Below are 25713 nucleotides of genomic sequence, written 5' to 3' on the forward strand. Positions count from 1 at the left end.
GTTTTCCTATACCCTTAGGCGGGTTACACCTTTGTACACATACATAATAGGATTCTAACGGCATGAAGCTACTCACTTCTAGTTCCAAAACTTCTTAATATTTTCGACCCCAAGATGTGTCTTCCCACAAATTAGTCCAAGATAAGTTTGCAGGCAAGGGAATCCCGATTAACGATACACCCTTATTCCCATGCTGTGGCAGATGGGTGCATACCCAACAGTTCGTCTTATTAGTTACTTGAGAAATTGTTTGTATTAAGGTCAGGTGTAAGTTCTCATCCCAAGTTGCCCACCCCGAATCCGAGAACCGCACCCCTGCAATCATTAGGATCTGGAAAACCGTAATTTTGTTGGTCCAATTGGAGTGGTGGTCTATATCCTCGCCGGGACCTTCTTCACCCTTGAATTGTGGATCCAAGCTGCTTGCTTCTTAATCTTAATGGCGGTGTGTGTTGTCAGTAATACTTGGTATGGTCCCATCCACTTTCCTTCCATTTTTCCTGTAGGGGTTGTCCTGAAAAAGTCTTTATATATATATATAATTCCCGAGCTTAAAGGGGTGGATTGGTTGATCCAACCCTCTAGCCCTGGTCCCTAAAACAAATTTATGTACTTTATTTAATTGTTTAAGCATATAAATATTCTGATCCTAACTGTGTTAGGTCCTCTCCACTAAATAGAAATTGCTATGGCCTTCCATATAAGATTTTGAAGGGACTCAAATTCCCTTTTATTCTAGGTTTAACTCTAATTCCAAGTAATGCTAAAGGGAGGGATTGACTTAAAGGAAAAAAAAAAAAAAAAAAAAAAAAAAAAAAAAAAAAAAAAAAAAAAGATTGATTCAAAGATCGAAGCCGTAATTCCTTTAAGTGGTATATTCTTTATTGCAGCGCTGGATGCACGGGGGATCTCTCCACCTATCGTGCATACCTAAAGCGGAAAGCAGTCTTGAATTTATACAATCAATCTATCAATATTCTACAAGCACCTATACATATGCATTACCTATCCCCGCCTTCCCTCACTTCTCATGCTAATTAGCCTTTTGGCACCTTGCGCCTGCGTAGAGCCTTCCAAGAATTGTGGGCAGGGGTCTTTGGGACGTGGGCAGGGGTCTTTGGGAGGAAGACCCCGAGTCTTCCTCACAGTGTACTTTTCACCTTTGGTCAGGAATTTGCTGAATTGGCAGGTTTCTTAATTGCAAGAGCTGGTTGTTGCTAATTCTTCCGTTTGTTGTATCTTTATAATGAATTCCAATGTCCAGTTTTGAGATTTATAGTCCTTACGTTTGTTTCTCTGTCCGTCTGCTGCTTCCTTATCATGAGTTTCAGTGTCTTGTTTCGAGATATACAGTCCATGTCTGGGGATTGTCCTTGCCTCCCCAGTGCCTCCCCAATACCTCCTTAATCACTTCCCTTTGCTAAACTCCGCTGACTGAGCTCCTTCAGCCTTGGGATCATGTCTGGGCCAGCTGTGGACCGAGACATGTTGTCAGAGGCACAGCCAAGGTGCATGATTTGCATCCAGTACAGATGCTAGGACAGATCAGTTTTCTCTCTGCGACATCCCACTGCCCCAAACAGATGGAGCTAAAATACATATTCTTTCTGTCCGCTTTGCAAAGAGATCCAGACCACTTCCAATGAATAACCTGGTTTGCATTATTATTTATCACTCCCAAAACTGTTTTTAGTATGCTTTATGGGTAACTCCATCATGTTTTCTTCCAGGTCTTCAATAGAAATGGTGACAAGCCTAATGCAAAAAGCTGTTACCTGAAACAGCCCGCTAGAAATCTGTTTTATGTCTACAGAAAATTTCATTCTAAACTCTGCAATTCAGACAGCTTTTTAATCCATTTAATGTGCGTCATGTTGATTTCTGTAGCTTATTAATCAAAATGTCATCTGGTACTGAGTCAAGTGCCTGAAAGAAGAGAAGGAATATTCAATCAACACCCGTGCCTTTATCAACAAAAATTAGTGTAATGAGATTTATTGTTATAAATGCAGGTTGATTAGCATTAGTTAGCATATCTGCATTTAACTCTTTATGAATTAATTAATTAATTATGTCAGCTTCTACATTACTTTTTTTGTTATATTGCTCTATTTACACTTTTCAAGAGTCTGAGTAACGCCAGCTTTCTCCTAGGTCTTTGACATTTCACCAGCATCCTGACAAATCCTGAAAATCACCATTTGTATGAATTAAGCCTGGAAATACCCTTAGCCAGCTCTTTTCGAACACTTGGTATCAAATTATTCAGATCTATTAAATTAAAATGACTGACTTTATTAACCGCGCTCTGACAGCCTAAATTACTGCTGGAGAAGAAAGTATTTTGTTGTCATCAGATGGCGAGAATAACTCATCTAGCTTTTTTCCAGAAACAGAATAAAAATAATTATTAAAAATATCTTTGATTTCCACATTATTTTTTTTAATCATTTCCATTTGGCAAAAGACAAATACTGTTGTTAGCATTTCTGTCATTAATATCCTTTGCTATTGCAGCGTATATAATAATGATTTACTTGAAATATCTGTTGTTTAATAGATTTTGGCAGTTAGTTTCCTGTTTTAACTCTGCTAGACATAGCTTTCCTCTCTCGCACTTCTTCTCCCACTTAGTTTTTACAATTCTGAGTTTCTCATTTCTTAATATTTCAGCATGTCCCCCCTTTCTTCTACCTGCCTGTGAGAACAGGCACATTCACAATTTTTATTTCCTGCTACTTTTACTTCCCCTCATAGCACAGTTATTGTAGGTTTTAACAATATGGTCTTCTTTCTCATATCTGGCACCACAGCTTCTTGCAGACGTGTAGTAAAATGTTGTCAGCGAGTTCCCAATTATCTGTTAGATTGTTTAAGCTTTATCGCCAAATTAATTTGGTCCTTCATTATTTCCAGCTTTGTGAAATGTCACGCGGTTCTTTCTCCTTCTGCCTTCAACCTCCAGGGCTTTAGTAGGCTTTTCTTTAGCCCGCTTGCATCATTCAGTGGTGTCCATTTCTCAATAGACAAATATCTAGAATTTTTTGGTATTTGCCTGTCTCTGCAGTTGCAGAGATGCAGGACAGAGAGATGCTCCTGCAGAATGGACAGGAAACAGCCCAGATCAACTATTTCAGTGCCAGACCAGTGAGAAAAACAAAACTTCTCCATCTGCCCATGCCATCACACCACCGTGTGCTCTGACATCGCCCTCACACCACCCTGACCCCCATGGTCCGCAGCCTGGTGTTAGCTTCAGTCCGGCACACGCAGCTCCCGAGCCATCAAAGTGCTCTTCGAGCTATGAATCTCTGCTGAACGGAGCAATTTAAGTGAGTTAAACCAAACAATTTAAGTCACCCCTAGCTATGCCGTGCTCCGCCACCCGTGGGTAAAGCAGGCGAGCTGTGCAAGTAAATGCTTTCTGCGCACACGGCCTTAGTCATCAGCGACGGCTGCTGGCTCCTGCCCATCCCAGCTGCGGTCCAGCCGGCTGCTCGGAGGTCAGCTCTGCAGGCCCTTGATAAAGCTTCAATTAAGTGCTCCTCTTGCAGCGCTTGCTGATTTACACGTCCATTTTGCTGGATAAGCCCGCAGCCAACTTTGGCTGCCTGAAACAGGAATTCGGCTCCTCCAGCTTGGGTGGCATCAGGCAGCTCAAAATAAATCGTCGTATTCAAAGGGAGATTTAAAAAAGAAGAGGGGAATCGAGCTGCAGAGGGCATAGTACAAATACTACTATAGAAACTTCAATTGGGTCATTAATAATACATGGTGCCTTATCTATTCCAGACAGTCTCCGAGCTGTGTTACCTAGCGGAGATGTGCACGCCTGTGTTTAGATGCTGCAGTGATGGATGTAAAGATTCCAGTGACATGAATATCATGGTACACTTCTCCAGCCTGGGCAGCAGCCTGGCTAATCCATCCCCAAAGGGTTTTCAAAGGAAAGTCCTGACCTCACCTGCTCGCTAATGGGCTGCACTTAATTGCAGCCAGCCACATCTCACCCAAGCCTTGCACTCGTGTTCAGTTGCTTAGGGTACAAGTCAGCATGCAAGGTGACTCGCTGTGATTGCAAATCCCACTGGGAAAAAAAAAAAAAAAAAAAAATGTAACAGGCGTGACACAATAGGAAAGATTTGGTCGCTGCAGTGTGCACCAGGGAAGATCTGCGTTACTTATCTGTGAGTGACGTTGTCTGTCTGAACGGGAACATCACCTTCTGCAGCTTTCCCAGAGGAATCAAGTTCTGCAGAGGCACGGATGTTTGAGGCATACCGCACTATTTAAGCAAAGATTCAGCATTTTCTTTGTAGAGGTAGTTATATGAATTGATACAGAGTCTCCGATTATTTTTCTTTGGACTGTTTTGGATAGTGGCTCAGAGTAATGGCCTTGAGAAATTCACTTGGAAATTTATTGTCCCGGGCACAAAATATACTCACTTGCCAAGAGCGTAGTAAGGAAACAAATGAACATCATTTTATGCCCTCCTCAGGAAAATATACATATCCCAGCCAAATAAGCAAGGGGAATTTGGCAAGACTGCATTGTCGACATGCTTTTATTACACCAACAAATACGATGTTAACTGCAAGTGTTACATGCTGCTTGCCTTGTATGTAGGTCATTTTCTCTAGGCAAACCTCCTGCTCAACTCCAGGAAATATTTCAAGGGACTCGCATGGCAGTGAACCTGTGCAAGAAGTGATTTGTAAACCCCTGGGAAGCTTAGTCCAGAAGGCCTTTCTCCATTTTTTTCCTCAGGTCTTCTCATAAGCAAACATTAATGTTCAGCAAAATCTGTGTCCCACTGAAGTCCAAGCCATGCTTGCTTCCAGCGTCAGCGAGAGCGACTTTGCTCCCCCGGACTTAAAAGCAGTTTTGCTTGAGCAAGAACAGAGTAAAAGCAATGTGTGATCTTCAGCACATTGCCCTGGGCTAACTCCAGGGAACATGATCCTCTCAAAGCCCAGCTGCAGACATGAGAGCTTATTTAAGACTATTTTAAAATGCAAATTACACCCGCATGCTCATCATATGCCTATGCATCCACTAACATGGAAATATGCACAGTCCAGAAATACCAATGATCTGAGAAGGCTCCCAGAGCCAGGATGCTGAGAGTTAAGAGTGAAAATCCAGCATAAGAGTCCATCCTGAACTCACGCAATGACGAACAGACTATCAGCATGGATTTACTCTGATTTTTCATGCTTTTCTAGGTTTAAGTCAGAACCCCTAACGTTCTTTTAACGTGGATTTCCTACAGGCTCACCAACAGAACAACTGACAGGCAGTCATGAGTTACGAGGATATAAATACATCCAAGGGCTGTGGTGGCCAGCGCTGATACTGTAAATGATGCTCCAACAGATTACTCCTCGGTGCTGCATTTTGAAGAAGCAAACTAAGCGCTGGTTATTCCAGGTGGGAAGAAACAAAAAAATATTGCACCTCATGATGTTGGCAAGCCATGGTGTCAGTGTCACCCATGGTGACAGACCCGTGGTGCCTTCCCAGGGCAGAATTACCAGGTCCTATGAAAGTGTCCATCAGCAGAACAGCATGGAGTTGCCCATGGTCTGAGCTCCTGTGAGGGGATTAATTCCAACAGGCTCTTGTGTCCTCTCCTTTCCTTACACACACCCCATGCTAGTCACAGCCTTTCTGGCAAAACTGCGTGCCTTGGTACCGGCAGTGTCCTGCCCATGGTGGCAGAAGGGAGCTGCTCAGTTATCTATCCCAGCCCCTGGTGGAAACAGGCTGACCCCTGCTGCATTTTCACCAGCGCTGTATCCCTTCTAATTTTACATGTCACTTGTAATAGCTGTTTTTCCTTCCCCAAATAACTTTTGCAGCGCTGCAGCTGAAGTCATCTGAAAGCACAAGTAGTGCTTTGGATGGCCTCTAACATTATCAGGCTAGTGGGCAGTAAGGTCTGTGCCCTGTGTTGATGTGTCCTCTCCCCTTCTGTGCACATGGTTGTCCTGGGTGTGGGGAAATTGTCTCAAGGTCACACCACAATGTGTGGCTCAGTTAGGAAAACAGCATGTAACCCAAAATATTGTTTAAAGCAGTAGGCTGGAATTCATGCTTATGGCCTGAAGGAACCTAGATTTATTCAAGATACGGGGCTATATATGCACACTTTTAAAAACCACCTATATTTTACTAGTTAAAACATCAAGAACAAATGAGGCTGTGATCTGTCAAGTGATCCTTTGTCACTCCCAGTACAGGCCTATAATCCTTCATTTGTGATTACGCAGAGGAATATTACATTGATCCTGCAAAATATCTCTGATTGGATCAACGTTATTTTCTCTCGCATTGACAGGGTCTTACCAGAGAATGACTATAATTCCACCACTAACACTGTCTTACTGAAATCCCCCAATAAATCCTCAAAGCAGCACTGTTAGTAATACCTTTATTAGACTAACTAAACAAGATATTTATATGCAGGGCTTTCCAAAGGATTTTGGTTCCTGCTTCAGTTTCTGGAGGAAAACTTGATCATAAGTGCTCTACGGGAAGACCTGCCCCAAAGGAGGCTCTACACAGACATAAGTGGAAGGTAAAATTGCCCTTTCAAGATTCCCTAGGTTGCTCATAGTTTGCCGAAGTAACTGCTGTCTTCTTGCCCATCCTACAGCAAGGGTGCTCTCGGCACCCAAGGGCATCACTGGTGGAGAAATCTCATGGTACATCCAGTTCATAGTCAAGGCTGGAGTTCAGGATCTTCTCATACCTCCCACAAACATGCCATCAGCACAGCCATTTGCTAAGAGCCAAAGGGGAAACATGGTCTTTATGTAGCTGCTATAATTTCAATATTTGTTCAAGGCCAAATCCTAGCCTTCATACTCAACAAAAGACCTGCTCCCCTTCTAGCCCCTGCTGTCTCAGCTCACTGGTGTTTCCCTTCTCTTCTTCCTCTTCTCTCTTTGTGTGAGTCTCCTCTAATTTTGTCTTTGTTTTCTTTGCTACACAGCTTCAGGCCTTCAGCCCCAGCAACTTAATTCCCACACTGACCTTCCCTTCATCACTGAAGTTGAATTGTCACCTTCTGGCTTGAAATGCAGTGCTCCAGTGAGGTGAACCACAGACTCCAGTGATCTCCTTATTATTTTTTTCAGACTGCCTGGATGCTCAGGCACACATCTCTGCTTCATTTCAATAACATTACCTCTAAGGCCATGAGAACTACAAATGTACCTCTGTCCTACCTTCCTAACCCTTTAATAAGGACCACGAGATTCATGAGTAAACAAAGTTCTGTGTCTGATATAAAATCTGAGCACAGCTAAAAGGCCAGCGTATAGAGCCACACATCAATTAGTAGATGAAAACGCTACAAAGACAATATATCAATAGAAGAATATCAAACAGCATGGAAGACAATATGATTTCTAAATCCTTTGAAACCAGGTTGGCATTTGTGATGGTAAATTCTAGGTCTTACATGTTTCATGTGAATATTTTCTCCATATCCTTTACAGCAATATGCTGAAATGTCAGAGGAGTCATTTCCCAGCTCCCAGGCCCTCAGAAACAAAGGAAAAATAATTGATATTAGCCTTTGAAAAGGAGCAGGCTGATGGTGAAAGAAACTGTTAATGACTACAGAGAGGACTCCTGACCAATTTCCTCCATCCACAATCAGATTTTTACAGGTTCCTTCTACATTCTGGCTCAAATATCTGTGCACCAGATTTCTAAACTGGCATGTCAACTTTGAAGGTCATTGTCATAACCGTGATGGATAGCAAAACTTTCTCAAATGAAAGCTTCAACTCAGGAGCGCTGACCTGCCTCAAGGGGCAGGTTCAGTGATAAATGCTACGGATGTGAAATTGCACGATTGCACAGCCCAGGCTGTGGACCCTGATATCCAGGGTTAATATACTGTCACGTTGACGGGGCCCAGGACACAAGAGCCAAGCTCCAAGGACTCCCACCTGTTCACTGACCAGGGGCCACTACATCTACCAGAAACTTTCTGTGGCCTCCTCCAGGGCCACACAGTGATACACCCCTGTCCTGACAGAAGGGTACAGATTAAACTGGTGTTTTAGCACAGATAGGAACCCAAGATGAAGATCCAAACAACTCGGTTTTCTACTTGACAGATACAATGTCCCATCACACCGCAGCGACCAAATAACCGCCCTCAAAATGCAGGCCCAGGAACTCCCAAAATGTAATGAACTACACTGAAAGGGGGGAGAATCTTTAGATGTGTCCTACACGTCATCCTTATCCCACCAGACAAAAACCTCACTCCAGAACCTCACTCCAGCCAAAATATGGTAACACTACCAAACGAAGTGCCGCAGAGGTGGCTGAGATGCCCCAGGCCCTTGGCTCAAAGGAAGGCTGGCAGCAGGCGAAGCAGGGCTGGGGCACTGCAGGCAACTTTCTGCCAAGAGAAATCCTGCTTCTTTCCCCTTTCTGTCTCATTGTAGTGGTATTCTTAGAAACATGCACAAGGAAAGACTTTGCTGCTGAAGAGTTCATCTGCTCCTGCTGCTTATTCTTCATCTGAAGGCACTGACAACACAATTAGTTGCTGTCACAGGCAGGATGCTAACAGTAACTGATGAACACGAGGAGGAAAGATCTGCCACAAGCTTTGGTGTGGCAGAGTGCTGGGGACACCGGTGAGCACAGGACTGGGTTCCTCACTGCAAGGATAAGAGGGAGGTGGTGGGAGGAAGGCCGAAGCCACCCCTGCAGTGCTGCCACTGTCACTGTGAGGCCTGACCTTGTGCTGGTGTACACCTCTTCTCCCTCCAGCCATTCAAGGAGCCTCCCCCTCCTTCTCTTTAAGACACCTAAACAAGTTGCCCCACTTTTTCTGACGAAAGCTCCTTTTAGAACATCTCTTCTGGATTTGGAAAAAGTCCCTGTGGTTTCCCCAGACAGAGGTTCCACAGTCCTGAGGCTAAGATGCTGCGCAAGCCCAGTCCGCAGCCATTTCATCACTGGGAAACAGGGACCTGATAGTGGTCAGTGCAAGACTGTACTGCAACCTTCCCATCCCCACAAACCTGATACACCTCTGTGAGTCTGCGGCTACATCCCCATTTCCCACTGGGATCAGTGGATTACAATGAATGGCATTTGAAAACTGGAGTCTCCTTGGGATACTGGGTACAAAGCAGTCCTCTTTCCTCTTGGATATGAAAAACCATTTCACGTAAAAGGGACAGACAGCTCAAGCCTGCATAAATGAGCACAGAGAACCCTTGTGGCAAACTCTCAGCGGCACAGAGCAGCTCACTGTAGCATCCTCTGCCACACACACAGGGCTTCCACAAGTGAGGTGTCTGACATCCACACAGCTCAGCAGGCTGGCAGAGGACCTCACATCCAGCCATCCCCACAGATGTGATGTGCCCACAGAGGTGACACCAGAAACCTCCAGTCTCCCCCTCTTGGCCTCTGCCACCCACCACACTCTCCAGTTCCTCTGGAGCAGAGTGGGATCTGCTCCTCGTAAGGCTGTGGTCATTCCTCAACAAAAGTGGAAAATAAAAACTCCTTCTCTGATCCACCATCAGTATAATCCCTCTTCTCCGGGTGCTTAGGCACAGAGGTAGGTAACATTCTCATGCAGGATTCCCCAAAACTCCAGCCATGCTGAGCATCCCAGCTTGTCTTGCTCCATCCTGTTTGACAGAGCATTATTCCACTTTTGGGGGGAACTAAATAGTGTCCCCAAATGCTATCCCAGATGATGTTTTCCTATTTATTTTTTTTTCTGTGGGGCCTTTCCATTCCCTTTCCCTGAGATGTGTGAGAATTGTGGTCTGTTGCTGCACACACAGGTGCAGGAACACCCAGGAGCAGGTGCCATTAGCTGGTGTATCCCGTGACAAAACCCTTCCCACTACATGCAAACTAACCCAGCATCGCCAGCCAAATGGCTGAACGTTTTTGTGAACTGAAATACACATTTCATGGTAATTTAAATATGTGCAAATAAGAGTATAATTCCACTGCTGCCAGCAATCCTGAATGTTTAAATATAGTACATAAATACCATAGCTTCTATTTTATTTTATATAAACTATTTAAATGAAGAAGTTGAAGGCTCTGCATTCCCCTGGCTTATGAATACAAATGGCTGAGAATCTAACAGGACTTTGCTCTTGTTGAGCTAAGGCAATACAAGATGAAAGCAGATGAGGGAGCCAGGAAACAAAGACCTTATTAACTGCATTATCTAAAGGAAAGATATGAAAAATGCGCATTAAGTGCACACAGGCCTCATCTGCAGTCCTTCACGGACGTGTGGGGTGTCACAGGGAAGAAATGAAGTGCAGCTCAGACCTAGGTGAAGGAGACAAAGCTGCTGGGATGGTGCGGCTGGATTTGTCTTGGGTCCCTTCCCTCTCACCAGACAACCACGGCTGGTGTCAGACAGCCTGGTGACAAAACACTCCTTCCGTCAGGTCCCCCTTGACATAGAGCTGAATATGCTCTTCCTTGGGGAAAAAGGGGGAATTAATAGTAATAACAAATTAATCCTTCTCAGTCCTGTGACATGCTTCACAAGGACACAACGCTAGAAGGGACTGTCTGTGTTCATTTTTCTTGCATAGCAGGCAAGAATATCATATAATCCTTCCTCCTAAATATACCCATCTTCATCCTTAAAACCTGTTAGGAGTGCTGTGCCCTCATCACTTCTTCTAGGATCCCACATGAGCACAGCTTTCAGCCTCTACATGTATTCATGGCCCTCACACACAATGTTTTCTCTGCTAAGGTTGTCCTTAGCTTAAACACATCTTCCCCCCTCCTATGTTCAACCCTATTTCTTCTGGATAACACTTGTATTTGTAAAATAGATTTTTCATCCCTCTCCTCATGCTATTAACCTCACTCTGGACCTGCCTCAGTTTGAATTCGTCCTTCTCAGAGGTGGTTGACAATAATAGTGAAGTTTATAACAGAAAAGGTTTGATTAACGCCTTGCCCATAACTTAAAGGTTTCCCTACTTGAAATATCTGACCACACCTGCCTGGTCACAGCTTTACTGTTCTGTGTTCATGCTTAAGGACAAGCACACACTGATGACGCCCTTATCCTTGTCAACTGTAACTTGTGCTCCACAGGCACAGCCCACCTGCATGTTGGATGAATTTAGGCATGCACCTTTCCCACCTTCAGAGGAATCCTGCTGCAGAACCTGGGCAAATAGGAAGCCACCTGAACCCCCACAGTCAAAATGTCTGGGGGACAAGAATTTCAGTATGCAATACAGAGGGTATTTGTCCAACAATGTAAACCTGTCCTGGTTTACACTGTTCTGGTGCAAACATTCACACTGAAAAGAAACATCATATTGTTTCTCTCTAACTGCATGACACTTTTTTTTTTTTTTTTTTTTTTTAATTATTAAATTTCACATCTTTTCTACCACCCTGTCCTCAGGATTACCCAGTTCTCCATACATAATATTCCAGGCCTTCTTTCCCTTGGCGGTGCCACGTTTTTGTGTCAGCAGCAAGCATCTTTCTAGTTCTGCCCAGACCAATGACAGCAATCACCTCCCCTTAAAGACCCTGCTCCGGTATCATTAGTGACATTGTTAAATGAGGTTGGTCCCCTACTTCAAGAACTCTAGTCTGGACCTGCCTTTGTCTTAATGCTCCTTCTCTCTGCACTTGTTGGCTTCCTCCAGCCAGTTCCTTAAGCACACTGCAAATTGTGTGCTAATTACCTTAACATTGTAATGAATTGTTTCCTCAGGGGCAGAATATAAAATCCTTTCCTCAAATCCCAATATGTTAGTTCTACTGCATTTCTTTGCCTGGAAAACCAGTTATCTTCCTGGCAAAATATATCAGGGTAGTTTGGCACACTTCACATAGAAAAACGTATGTTGCATGTGTATTTCTTTCCCCTGCGTGTGTTTAATTCATCTTTCCCTTAGAACTTCCTTTAAACTCTGCTTAGTATTATTGTGATCAAACTAAAAGGTCCTCTGTGGCCCAGACAATTTTTTCCCTTTTCTTTAAATATAGATTTGCTACTTTTCATTCCTAATGTACCATCTTAATTAGACAGATTTATTGAAAATCCTTTTTACTGGACTTGCAATGTCACATACCACATCTTTCAGTACTCGGAGATGGAAATTATCCAGCTTCCCAATTTGAGCCCATTAAGTTATTTGAGTTTTTTTCCATTTCCCCTGTTCCTGGTAGCCGGCCACTTTATCTCTCAGATCAGTATAGCATTCCTCCCTATCTCTTTAACTATTATGGAATATGATCGAGAAGAACTGGGTAATCTTGAGGTCTGGTGAGCAGGCAAGGGGTGAAATTTAATACAAAACACCAACTCATGCACTTAGAGACTAACAGTGGGAAATTTCTGTCCAGTGCCAACTTTTGTCCTGCCGGATATGTTTATATCACTGGACAATGGTCCTTTGTGTAAAACAGGGATAAACCCACTCTTCAGGAGTCCTTTATGGTTAAATATCAGGACATGTACTATTCAGATACTGTCACAAGGGGAAATAACAAAGTACCTAAGGCAGAACAATTGGATCATCAGCTGCCATAAATCAGCATCACTCCTTCGAAATGAGCATAGTGACATTAACTTACACCTTTAACATCTGATTTAAATTGCTGTTGGTGTTGTGTTTTTAGATTCTGTTATGTCATTAAATGACCCCAGGCAAAAGTATCTACAAAAATATATTTTTATCTTATTTTGTGCTCATAAAGGCATTTTTGTATATTCAAAGATACATATTGATTAGCAGAGACACAGAGACAAGCATTGTACATTCATATTTAAGCAGAAAGATCTTTTCAAATAGATCTGATTACCCAATAAAATTAAAATATCTGTTTTATCCTATTAGAAAGTCTAGAAATACATTTAGGAAGCTTTTCTAAAATGTCTCAGGAACAACAAAAGGTCTCTGAACTACATAAGGGCTCTTACAAGCAATTCTCAGTGACTTTCACCCACTCTGATGGGTATCTTAATGGGTCCCAATTACCTGTGTACACCAGGCATCTTGGAACATCCATTCTTTTATGGTGTTTCAGCTCGCATCCATATGTTAAAAGAGAATCACAAGTCACTTTGGAACAGGTCAGACATTTACTGACACTGCAGAGAGGTGGCAGAGGTGGATGGAGAGCTTCAGAGCCTGAGAGCAGTCCCTGGCACCTGGCACAAGATGCGGACAGTCACCCAGCTCAGGACATCCAGCTTGCCTCCCAACACTGAGTGCCAAGTCCCTCGGGATGGCTGAGGTAGAGCTGCTGGAGAAAGCAGATGGGGATACCGGGGAGGTCCTCCCAGCTCTGCTCCAGGGGCGTGTGACCACCTCTTCTGTACACCATACATGCGATTCATAAAAGACCTTTTCTATACAAGCCCCTCAGCTCTGGAAATACCTCCCTCTGTGCCTCCCCCTTTACGGAAAATAGCTGTAATTTGTAGTTATTATTTGCGTATTTGAGCTGGAGGTTCCACCTCGAAGAGCAGTTGTCCCAAGCACTGGACAAACTCACTGACTTCTGCTGGGGAGACACACGCTGATGCCTTGGTAAGGTTACACGGGATGAACTCACAGCATGAAGGCAGGGCAAATTACAGAAGACAGTCCATGGGGTGTCCTCTGTGCCCCTTAAGCTTTATGTTTTATTGTTTCCTCCGTTCAATCTATAACCCTGTTTGACCTACTCAGTGGCTGAAAACCCAGGCCTGGGCTTCACAACAGGCCCCATGGTCTCCCCCGATCCTCCTGCTCCACCTCTTGGCCCCTCGCCTGGGCTCTTTCTGCAACACCCATCAGCCACCTCCCCATGCTAAGCTTGTTCAGCCTTTCTGTCACCTCAGATCATCACTATTAAGGACTTCTGGCCTGTTCTCAGGCCTTTATCAGCCTATTTATCATTTCTTTCCTTTCTTTAAATGCTGATTTGATCTGTGCTGCACTCCCATTCATAGACATTTTACTCAGCAATCCCCTATCTACTTTTGCCCTGCCATCCCAAATCCCTATTGACCCACGCTGGCTGCTCTCTGCTATCTCTGACAGAGCATCTCCAACGGGAATCCCACTACCTGGCTAACTTTCTCCACTACAAATGCATTGTTCCCCCATGTAGTTCTGCTCTTCTCTTGGGTTTACTACTCCAGCTCAGCTCAGCTCAGCTAGATCTCAGACTGGCAGTCATAGTCACCTCTTTGCCACATTTGGCTCACTCCTCAGACCCTCCCACCTCCTCCAGCCCCCGCTTCAGCTGTTACACAGGATTTCATCCAGTTCTTCCATGAGAAAAATGACTATGACATTCCTCTCCCAGTAGTTTTGCCTTCTGTTTCCTCTTCCTCTCCTACCACTCCTTCCTCATTCTTTCCCACAAATGAAAAACCTCCTAAGAGGTAATCTTCTTTCATTTCACATATTTGCAAATGAGTCAGTCTCACTTCATCTCCTGGCCTTCCTCATGGCCATTGCTGTGCTCTCATTCTCTCTCCTCCTTGACCTCTCATGCCCCTCGGTCTCTCTGCTCCCGTAACACAAGTACTATCCAATCTCTTTTCTCATTCTCACCTTGAAACATTTTTTCACCTTAAAGCATTTAGTTTCCTCTCTGAATACTGTGTCTTTTTCTCTCCTTCCTTTCATCACCAACCTCCTTGAACACACCAGGTACAACCCCCAGCTGGAGTCCCCCCACCAGTTCCAAACTAAGCCCCCCAGTTCTGTGCAGCTTCCTCTCCACTGAACCTGCTGCTGCCCAAGTCTTAGGCTGTGAAAATTTCAGCATGCTCTGAATGCTCTGTTCTCATCAGCTGCTGCATGACTACCCTCAGCAGTCTACGCTGTTTTAACCTGAGTTGTGTGTTTCATCAGCTACCAAGACATTATACACTTCTTCTACACCACCTTTGAATCTGCTTCTTCTGAACATCCCTCCAGAAGACACATTTCTTCTCCCAGCTCTATCGTTCAGTGAAGTTCATGGGACTTCTCTCCTTCTATATTTTCATCCTTGGTAATTTCTATGGATTCCGCTACTATATCCATGCAGCATTGTACAGATTTACTCATCTAACGCAAACTCGTCTCCTTGTGTCTATACCCACAGTCTCTCTAATACTCCCTCAGAGACATAGATATCCAACTAAACTTATCATAGCTAAAACTGAGTTCCTAACATTCTCATCCCTTCTTCTTTACTATATATTATCTTCAGTAATTCCTCTCTTGATTAGCACAGCCAAATGTATGACTTTCCTTGTTGTTTTGGTGTACTTGAGCAACATCATTCTGTGTATCTCACCATGTCAGTATATCCAAGGGATGTGTAAGGTTTTCAGATTATTTTTCCATCCTGGCTTTCATCATTGCATGTCTTTATTACTACAATATTTCTTTCTCTGACCTTTACAAATGTGATCTTGCCCTTCGTGTAGCCATTCAGGAAGCTGCTAGAAATATCCTTTTCCAAGCCTGCCACTCTGACCAGGTCATTTCTCTTAGCAGCCCTGGACTGCTGTCCCAATATCTATCTATCTCATTAGCGCAATCTACTTGTCTTCATTAAGGAAATGTCAACTTCTTCCTACAGTCAACCAAAGAGGTCAGTCGCCATCACCTACTTATTAATTTTTCAAGAAGACATGACCCATGATTTTGTTGATGCCATCCCTCAATCTCTGGAAGACAATGTTGTAAACATCTGCACGTCTTACTCATTACCCTTCTTTACAACCCTTCGTGGAATCCCGCATTTCGTGGTGCTTACAGAAATGTGGTTAGGCTGCTGGTGTTCTAAAACCACTGCCGGTCATGCTGAACATAATTACCTTGTCGTCTCCTTGTACTCTCTCACAAGGCTGCATTGCTCTCCACTATTTAAAGTGCAGCAACATGTCAAAAGGACGGGGACATTTTTCTGTTCCGTTATTTCTTATCCATGATTAAGGCTCATAAATCCTGTGGTAGAAGTCTAACTGGTATTAATAATAATGAACAAAATCCCCATTATACTGCTACTGAGCTGAGGTACAAGAGATTAAGTCATTTGCCTCAGGTCATGAAGAAAGACTATGGTAGAGCTTGGACTGAATTCTGGCTCTGTAAACCCTGTCTTAACTCCAACACTACCTCTTTTCACCTATTTTGGTAGTTATCTACAGAGGATTATGACTTCAGCTGGATCAGCTGGACAGCTCTGAATATTTATTTGTGGAAGAATAAAGCATTATAAGAGAGAAAATGGGGAAATTTCCGTTTTATAGTCTGATTTCTCTCCTGCAGAGAAAATATGTTGGTTTATATTCTTTTCCATTAAGTGGATGCTATTTTGAATGGTCTGTTAAGGGCACTTGGATTTCAGAATGCACATTCTTTATTTATTTATACCTTAACAATAAAAAAATCCCTTTCTTTCTTTTTCTTTTAAAGAGGTGAATATGTACTCGAGAGTTCCAGCAACACTTGATTAGCAATGAGCCATTAAGTAACTTACATTATAAATGATTATCATTATTTTTGCAGAACCTACAAGACACAAAGTCTTCTTACACGCTCACTGGCTCTGCAACAGTTAATGAACCCATGCCATTCTTGAACAGCTATTCTGAGTGCACAGAAGGACTTCTTCAATGAGTAAAAGCAATATTAATATGGATTTTTATCAATGGAGTTGACGAAATAGTTCAAGTAATTTCATTTCTATGTAAATACTCTCTTAATATATGTTTATTCCTGCAGTAAACAGAGCACAACGGCACTCATATTAAATCTTTACCCACACTTTTAAAGAAGTTTTTATGGGATAGGCAAAAGGGATAAAAATGCTGAGATTACTCAAAAGGATTTGGATGCTCAGTTAAATGAACAGGAATTAAGCACGCAGTCCCGTAGGCAGCTCTGCAAACATCAGATTCTGTTGAGAAGGGCATGAGCCCATCATTTTTGCTCAGCCAAAATTTCCATTCATCTTCCCTGGTAATTTTGCTTGAAAGCCAACAGCTTGATTGAAATTTGCTCTTTAAAAGAGCATGATTAAAAACAGTTGCATCTCTGTTAAATTACATATATGTTCTTAGTATTTTTAGCAGATATGCATTATCAAACTAATTATCTCAGATGTGTCAGAGGAATGTGTCAGGTTCTCATTACTTCTGGTAAAGGTAATTTTTAACGAACTGCTTTTTGAGTTTGATGCAATTAATGTATTAAAATTGCTTATTTAAAAAGGGAAGGGCCAAATCCTACTGGAACTCACATGCATGAAACACCAGTGATTTCATCCATTAAATGATTTTGGAACATCTCTGAACAAGAGAATGCCTTTCCTGTATTTGTGGAAACATGCAGTTATTTGATTTCCCATCTGCATCGACAGACTAAGAAAACTGCATCACTGAAAACAGTGAGGGCGAAATACTTGGTTAACCTAAGATTCAACTCAAAGCCTATTTCCTGCTTAAATTTTAACTAACCCCTCCAGATGAAATTCGGTATGACAGAATGGAGCACAGACCTTGTGCTGGCCTTTCTTCACGGGGACAATTTTAACCTCAAAGGAAACACTAAAGGCCTGAACTTGCTGCATCACCATGTTCAATAAAACATTTACTATTGACTTCACTAGGATCAGAATCAAGGCTTCAATAAAGTCCTTTTTATAATGAGTACATTAGGTGGGATTTCAGACACATAAACAAAGCGCTTACTTACATACTTTAAACGTATGGAGGATACATGAAAAAACAGCTGTTGTAATTTGCCTGGCAAAAATTTACATTTTACAACTTAAATCCACAGACCTGAAAGGTAAGCTCGTAGCATTGCATGCAGTTGTACGAAAAGGAATCTTTTTACTCCTAGAGATAGCTGCACGTAGCCTCTCTTCAGGCTTTTCCAATTGTGTATAAATAATCCCTAGTGACGGATGGAGTAGTCTTGTTAAGCCTTTCTTCCTCAATTGTGCCATGCATCTGACAATCAGAACAGAGAAGGCTTTCATCTCAGAAATCTTGCATACTATTTGGTGTGGAGTTAGGCTGCCCAGGAATTAGTTTCTCTTATTTTCTCTTTTTTTTTTTTTTTTTTCTTTTTTTCCCAGTGGTGGCATGGGTGTAAGCATACATGCAATAAAATGTTTTTTAAAAAGGATTTACTACAGCTCCCATGGACCTTGGGGTAGGGAGAAAGGTAAAAGGGGAGTTGAAATAATAAGGTCACTGTAAAGGTTTTATTAGATAAAATTGGATTCCAATGGCAGGCAGCAGAGCCCCATCCAGGCAGGCTTAACTGGCAGACCTCCAGAAGTGAGATGCAAGGTCCTCTGAGCAGTAATTGTCAAAATGGAGCAGTCTCTGGTTACTGTGCAGCCTCTTTGTGTACTTTATCGTACCTTTATAATTAAACGATGTAATTTCTTTTTATCCTTTCTTGTTTCCTTCTCAGCTAGAGCAGGAAAGCATCTGAGCAGCATTGCCATATGATGCAGACAGACCCTGTGGCTTGCAGGTTTATTTTTGGGGTCACTAAGAGTTGTATGCAAGGCACTGTGAGCTGGAGATTGCCATGGCAGGAAATGAACTCGGCCTTCCCCCTGCCATGAATGGATGCTTACCTGCATTTCTAACCTCTGTGTGCATAGTGTTGGAGGCGGTTGGTTCCCTGGGATTTTTTGGTAGGCTATAGCTGTTTTTGCTATGAACTCAGTGGCAAACAGAAAGCCAGTGGATCTAACAGGATATAGGGAACGCTATATTCAAAAGGGCATTAAGCAGCAGGGGTACTTAATTGACTGAGGAGACTGTACAGATGCCTGAGAATCAGAAGAAGCTTGAAGCATTGTGCTGGACAAAACAAGGGCCAGCATTTCCTGGCTGCTCAGGGCTTCAGGGATCAAGACTGAAATTTTGGTCCTGGGATGCAAAAAGACTTGATCAAATGCCAAGGCAGAAACAGAGGAGCAACTTCATAACCTCTTCTTTTTGACTGGTCCTTCTTTACAAGATTGCTTTCCCTCAGTCCAAATAGCCCATTCATAGGCATAAAGATTATTCGTGTGAGTAAAAGTTAGCCAGACTGGGCCCTGGGTTTGCATTTTTGACTCCAGTGGTCTCTTTATTGATTGGAATTTATGGTTCTTATGGTTCGGTTTTGCTTTGTTTTGTTTTTAGTTCTGATAACAAAGAGAACGTATTGCCTAGTTTTGATGCAGTGTTGGAATATTCTTCAGGTCTTTGGTTTCTTCTGTCTGCCTGCCTCTCCCGGAGTATGCTTGATTGTAAAAAAATATTTTAACTCATTGCCTATTTATCTAATTGCATTATTTTGAAATTCACCTGGCTTCTATGGGGATATAAAAAATAGATAGGAAAACTATAACTGGAACCAACTACTTTGTATACGCAATAGTGTGTATTATCTCTATCCATAAGAAATCTGATGCAATGGGTTTCCAGCTTTTCCAGCAAAATCCAACATAAATGTTTTCATTTATTTGCCAGAAGTAAAACTAACAAATACAGAATAGAATTACAAAAGTGACCCAGAGTCTTCAGAAACAGAACAGTTTTTTAAAACCACTGGCATCAGAATACTGCCAACTACCATAGGGCCTGATCTTGCCATGAGCCATTGCCTACAGCTTGTATTAATTTCAGCAGAGTTCACAAGCAGAATAACTGCAGGACATTTGCAAAGCTAGTTAGGCTCTTAATGACTATTTTTTTTATTATCCTTTGATAGACAAACCTACCATTTTCAAAACTGGAAGTTTTGCCTAGGGAAAAGTGTGGGATCTGTCTCTAAATAAATGGATCACTTAGCTTCTGTAAAAAAAGAAAAAAACCTTAATAGCTTTCACATTCAATTACATATAGAATTATATGCAATATTTGGGGCCAGAACCTTCATTGGTTTATCCAGTTCCGGAAGAGGTGCACCAGATTTAATTAACAGCCAGCAGAGGATGGAGAGTAAAAGGCCCGTGTACCAATGCCATCCTCTCTTACATGGTATTTGCCCTGGAGCTCTGGCTTTACCCAGAGAGATATTTCCTCTGTGCAGGAATATGCACCCCAGCCAGGGTATTTGATGGCTGCAGGTACAGCATATTTGTGGTTCTTCACGTTTGCACAAGGTATGTTTTGCCCAAACACCACCACCCCTGCAATCTCTAACTCCATATGAGTGTCTGACATGAACAAAAAACTAGACAAGCATGGTTGAGATGAACCTCCAACTCCTGCCTCCTCTGGGACTTGTAGCTGTTCTCAACATCTGACAGCAGTGCCAAATGTACTTATTTCACTTTCACCATTTAGCTGTGGATTGAAACTTCTGATGTCTGTCCTTAGGTGGGAACAGGAACACTTGTTGCTTCCCCTTGTAAAGATGGCTCCTGCACACACATATCAGGTTTCTAATTCAGTGATTCCAGCATACAAGCATTATTAATAGGCAATTATTTTACATTATTTTTTGGTGAAGGCAGAGTAAAATCCATTCATTTTGATCTAGCCATGTATTTAAGTGGATAAACAATCTTACAATACTGCTATCCTAGGTTGTATTTCTGAACAAGTCAGAAGCTGAATCTTACCAAATGCCATTATATTTGCTCTTCTGTGTTTCAACCTGGAGGTGCCAAAGCAACACTCTTCATCACGACTGAGACATGCAGTACAATCCTCCCTCCAAAATGAAGCCTATCTTCTCCTGCATTTAGCCAGCTCTGTGTGCGAGGCCACATTGTCTCCATCACAAACACTGAACAGAGCTGCTCTAACACACAGCCTGGTGCCAGGGAATTTCACTGGGTTGTGCACATCCCTGAACCCAGGACAAGGCAGGTGGTAGAAGAGGAATGACTCTAACTTAATTCAAGATGAAAAGCCTCTCTAGTAACTGAAACTGTTTGCCCAAGGTGAGGTCTGGTGCAATGTTTGCCTGCTAGCAAGGCTGAAATTCTCAGTTTGTGCCCCGAGCATGGAAGCACATGTGGCACAGCGATCCAGCCCTCAACAGCAGGTCCAGCACACCCATCCTCACCTAGGTGGAGGAGAGGAATCCCTCAGCATTGGCACAAGCAGCAAGGTGCCAGGACGCTGACACTTGTCCCTTACATGCAGGATTGAAGCCACCAATTCATGCCATGTAGGTCATTAAATAGCAGCTGGACATTAAGGGTCAGTGGCAACACAGAGAGGTTCCCCACCGCATCACCCATGTGCATGGCTTCAGCGCAGGTCTATGCTGTGCTATGAACCTCCATGGTTCCCTTGTAAGACGTACGGAACTAGATGTACACATTGGCAAACACATGTGAAAGTATATCCCCCGCGAGTAATCAGCCTTAAGCATAATTCTGCATGCAGAGCCTGAAGAGGGAATGAACACGGGCTATCGAGGGAGTTTGGGACAGAGAATACACGTAGAAAACAAGTATTTTTAAAGCTTGCCCAGTGTAAGAAGCAATGATTTCACTGTGATGGAAATAAATCTCCAGAGAAACATCTGAATGCAACAGAAGAACCATGGGAGGGGAATGTTATTCTGTTGCATGGAGTAACCATGCTGTGGGCAGCAAAGATGCTGTCATCCCTAGCTGAAACCCCTGCAAAAAACATCCTGCAAAAACATAAATCTTTCATAGACGGGATGTATAGACAGGGTTTTATGCACATCTCCCCTTGATACACTTCAGATCAAAGAAACATTTGAGGTGAACTGGCCATCATTTTGAACTGGCATGTCTGGGGAAAATAGAATAAGGAGGAGCAGAAGACAAGGAAAAGAATAGCACAAAAATGCTACAGGCAAACAGATGCACCTCCACTTTGAGAGAGAATGATTCCTAACACTCCCAATAAATTCATGTAATGTTTTGTAGGCATTGAAGATATTCCAAAACAGCTCAGTGTAAACAGCAAGCTGTGTTTCCTCCCGCTTTTTAGCATTTCTCTTTGTTTACTCTCCATTTGACGACAGAAGATGCCTGCATGTGAGCGCTACAAATAGTGTAATTCCGGACTGATGGGGCATTTGGTAAGGGAATGATGAAATACAGACACATGCAGCCTCCAATAAAATAACATGTACTTTGCCTGAGTCAGCAGGGTCAAACTAAAAATAAAATAAAAAATACCCTGCGTCTGCTTTATTAATGCACTTTACTACTACGTGGGAAATATTCGGATGCCATGGTGATGGGCAGACTGCAATAAGCTTAGGGAGACAGAGACAGGCAAGAGACATTCTGGGGTGTGTCTGCAGTGGGTGACCCCACTGCCTGCTTGCTCCCCAGCCCCACGTCTCTGCAGTGGAGACCCTGTGGGGAACAGCCCTGTTGATGCTGTGGGGAGCAATGCCCAGCCAAGCCACCTCGCCCTCCGCAAGGAGAGGGGCTTGGCTGGAGACACCCGCTCCCATCTGCGAGCCCAAAGGGCTCTACTCAGCTCAGGAGGGCCTGGCACATCCATTTGGTAAAAACAGCCCTTACCTTTGGCAATCAGCTCCTCCAGCTCTTGGTCGAACCCTTGCCGGTGGCATTTCCTCCAGAGCCCCATGTTGGTTGAGTTGTACTGTCTGTTGCACTCGTCGACTGCGCTCATGGCAAAGATCTGCCTCCTGTTCCTTGCCAAGAGGAGTTTCCCTTCCCAGCGGTCCAACCTCGACCTGCTGGCCCTGAGAGGCAGGTTGTTGTTGGAGTTATATATGAAGCCAGGGTCATTTCTCTTAGTGGTGATGCTCTTGCACCTCTCCCTGTGCTTCCTGGCGTCAGTTTCGTACCAATGGTCAGAGCAGATCGCCACAGCCAGCATGCCCAGGGCACACAGAGCTAAAGAGAGGCCAGCATACAGCAGCAACCTTCCAGCAGCCATGCCTCAGCTTCACAGAAACACCATGGGCATCTTCACAACAGGCAAAGCCCTTGAGCGTGAGGCCACGCCAAATCCTGCGGAGCAGCTGCTGGGTGTCACTCGGCAGAGGCTGCCTCAGACATCCCCAGCTCGTGCGGCTCACATCCACGCTGCGGGGGGACGCCTGGAGCGCTACAAAGTTCTGCCCTGGGGGCAGTCCTGGGGGCTCATCTGCCTCTGCTCCCCTGCGGAGGAGACCTGGCGAGGGGAAACACAGCCTCCCACCTCCAGCGAGCCTATACAAAGGCGTCCTCTTGGCCTCGCCACGAGCACCCGAGCTGCGGGGGCTGAAGGAGCAACCCCCCCCACGACGAGGCTCGAAAGCTACGGCTGTTTGATCAGTCCATTAATCTCTTTCAGTCTGACCAGCTGGGAGATGCGGGAGGGATGGCTTGCAGACCTGGGGCTTCAGCCCAGCATCGCAGGACAGAAAAGTTCGCCAGGCAGCAGTGTCCCCCGTTGAGGCAGGCGGCCGGCCCGGGTTCAGGAGGGGTGCCTTGCCTCGTCTTTGTCAGCAGCCCAGCAAGAACAGCATCCGGACGGTCGCTCGCTGGCTTGGGTTGAAAGCGGGGTCGAAAGGGAGGGAGCAGGAGGGCGAGCAATCTGTTGTTGCTGCTGCTGCTGCTGCTTTAAATCGCGGCTGAAACGCAAGCTCCCCGGCTGTGGCTGGGAATGCAGGCATGCACAGGTTTCTCCCTTAGCAGACTTCAGCCGGCATCCTGGCTTCCGAGACACCTCAGCTCCTCTCCAAGACACCTCGGCTCCTCTCTGAGACACTTCAGCTCCTCTCTGAGACACCTCAGCTCCTCTCTGCCAGCCTCGCCGTTCACTTGGCCGGTCCCGTTGTCTGCGCTGGCATCAGGGCAGCCTCATGCAACGAGCCCTTCCCTGGCCAGCCGTAGCCCGAGCACCCCAAATCCCTGCTGTGGCAGCAAGCACGGCAGCTGTCTGCACCCAGACAGGGCGAGAGGCACCAAGGGAGCCGCGGGGGCCTCCGGATGCGCTGCCACGGAGCGGGGAGCGTGCACCTCCCGCTAGGCAGCTCTGGCAGCGGTCCTCGGCCCCAGCATCCTTCTTCCACCCCCTTCCGCCGGTATCTGAACGGCTTCTTCCTTCGTCACCGCCGCCTCGGTTTGTTGTGCACAGTTTTCCTAACACAGGGGCACGTTAACCATCTGCAAGATGAAGGCAGGCAGGCAGAGCGATGGCTGGTTGAGAGGATGCTCGGGAACGGGGAGGGGAGGTTGGGGGAAATCAAACCAAAACAAACCGGGGGGGGGGGGGGGGGAGGGAGGAAAAAAAGCTACACACCTTACACGGGGAGGGGAAAGCAGCCCCTAACAGTTGTCAACAGCTTTCGGTCTGCACCATTTCTCTGCCATATGGCCTGCTCTCCACGTAGGGGCTGAGGGTTTTAGCTCAGCAGCTTCATGTGAACCGTATCCCCGGCATCAGCAGATATATATTCAGACATATTTTATTATTTTTTTTGCTCCTTAAATTTCCACTCCCTTTCTCTCTGCTGGGAATAACTCACCCATCTTGTAGAAATCAAAAGCAACAGAAGGCGAGCTGGAGTCCGTGAGCTTTAGAAATCTCATTTCACCGTTTTTTAACCCAAATAAGAGTGAATCCAATCTTCCGTACACCTGGGAATCTTGCCTTGTTCAAACACTCAGCCCTGCAGCCTTGGCTAAAGCCTACAGACAGAGAATACAGAGCACAGAGCCAAAAGCCAGTGATGTCACCCGTGCAACGTGAGACTCATTTCTTATTTCTCTAGCCTCCTTAAAGATAAACTGCACCACTTCGCAGACAGGAAATGTCGAAGCCTTACTTTCTTACAGGGGGAAAATGTAAAACCTGGATTTAACTGGATCCTGCTCGTTCTTGGTCACGAGACCTTACGTTGTGCCACCCAAATCCCAGACAACTGTAGCTGTTTCTTACTGCACCAAAAAAAAAAAATCCCACCTACCATGTAACGCGAAGCGTGAGCTGACCCTGGATTCAGGACCTGGATTCTGTGTGATCCAGAAATGGAGGCCTCCAGACTCCAAATCGTGCTGTTTAAAAAGGAAATAAGCCTAATGGTTTCCCTTTCACCAAAACGCCATGGGTCCTGGCACACCCCTCCCTGGGTACCAGAGCATCCTGGAGCTGGCAGAGGGACCCCACTGCACCCAGCGCTGGCTCCCATGCACCACAGGCTCCACAGCCGCACAGCAAGCACCGCGGTCACTCCCGCTGCACCACAAGGTCCACAGCCCTGTACCTCCCCGGGAATGGGTGCTGCAAAAACCTACACCTGTGCAGGATCCTACTGACTTTTGGCCCCTGCAGCCCAAACTGTGCCATCCAAAAAATGAAATCTAGCCCTGACAGGAGTCCCTGGGCTGGTGGTTCCTCTTGGGCAGTGCTGGAGTTGTGCTGGCTCTTAGCCCTAGCCACACAAATCGTGTTCGCCACAGAAGGGAGGACAGAATGGGGACAGAGAAGCTCTTTGTGTACTGGAACCCAGTACTCAAGGTCCCAAGTAATTTGGGATTTCTGACTATGTAAGGGCACCTCTCCCACTAAACCATTTTTCCATTTTTCTTTTTAAGTGTACCATATCGTCCAAGCCCCTAGCACGATCAAGAGGCTCACAAGGGGCAGTCATCCATCCCAACCACAGACACTGTGATCAGACACATCTGCTGAAACAGCCGAATTGCAAAATTTCAGTGTTAGGCTATGAATATTAACTGTAGCTGGAA

General features: G+C 44.6%; 1 protein-coding gene across 3 annotated transcripts in view; it reads right to left on the minus strand.

Moving 5' to 3' along the window:
* The window catches only part of TMEM178B (transmembrane protein 178B), a 213762-nt gene extending 189004 nt beyond the window's left edge, over nucleotides 1-24758 (minus strand). For 2 of the 3 annotated variants that reach the window (XM_084507287.1, XM_084507285.1), the window contains exons 1-2: nucleotides 24266-24758; nucleotides 22534-24129 (exon numbers count right to left, since the gene is read on the minus strand). In XM_084507287.1, the coding sequence (XP_084363413.1) occupies nucleotides 22534-22915 (382 nt within the window). In that variant the 5' untranslated portion in view covers nucleotides 22916-24129; nucleotides 24266-24758. The remainder of the gene's footprint in view (nucleotides 1-22533; nucleotides 24130-24265) is intronic. The other variant, XM_084507286.1, reaches the window with a different exon arrangement.
* Nucleotides 24759-25713: the final 955 nt, after the last annotated feature.

Source organism: Aythya ferina (assembly GCF_964211825.1).
Source record: "Aythya ferina genome assembly, chromosome: 1".
NCBI classification, from domain to species: Eukaryota; Metazoa; Chordata; class Aves; order Anseriformes; family Anatidae; genus Aythya; species Aythya ferina.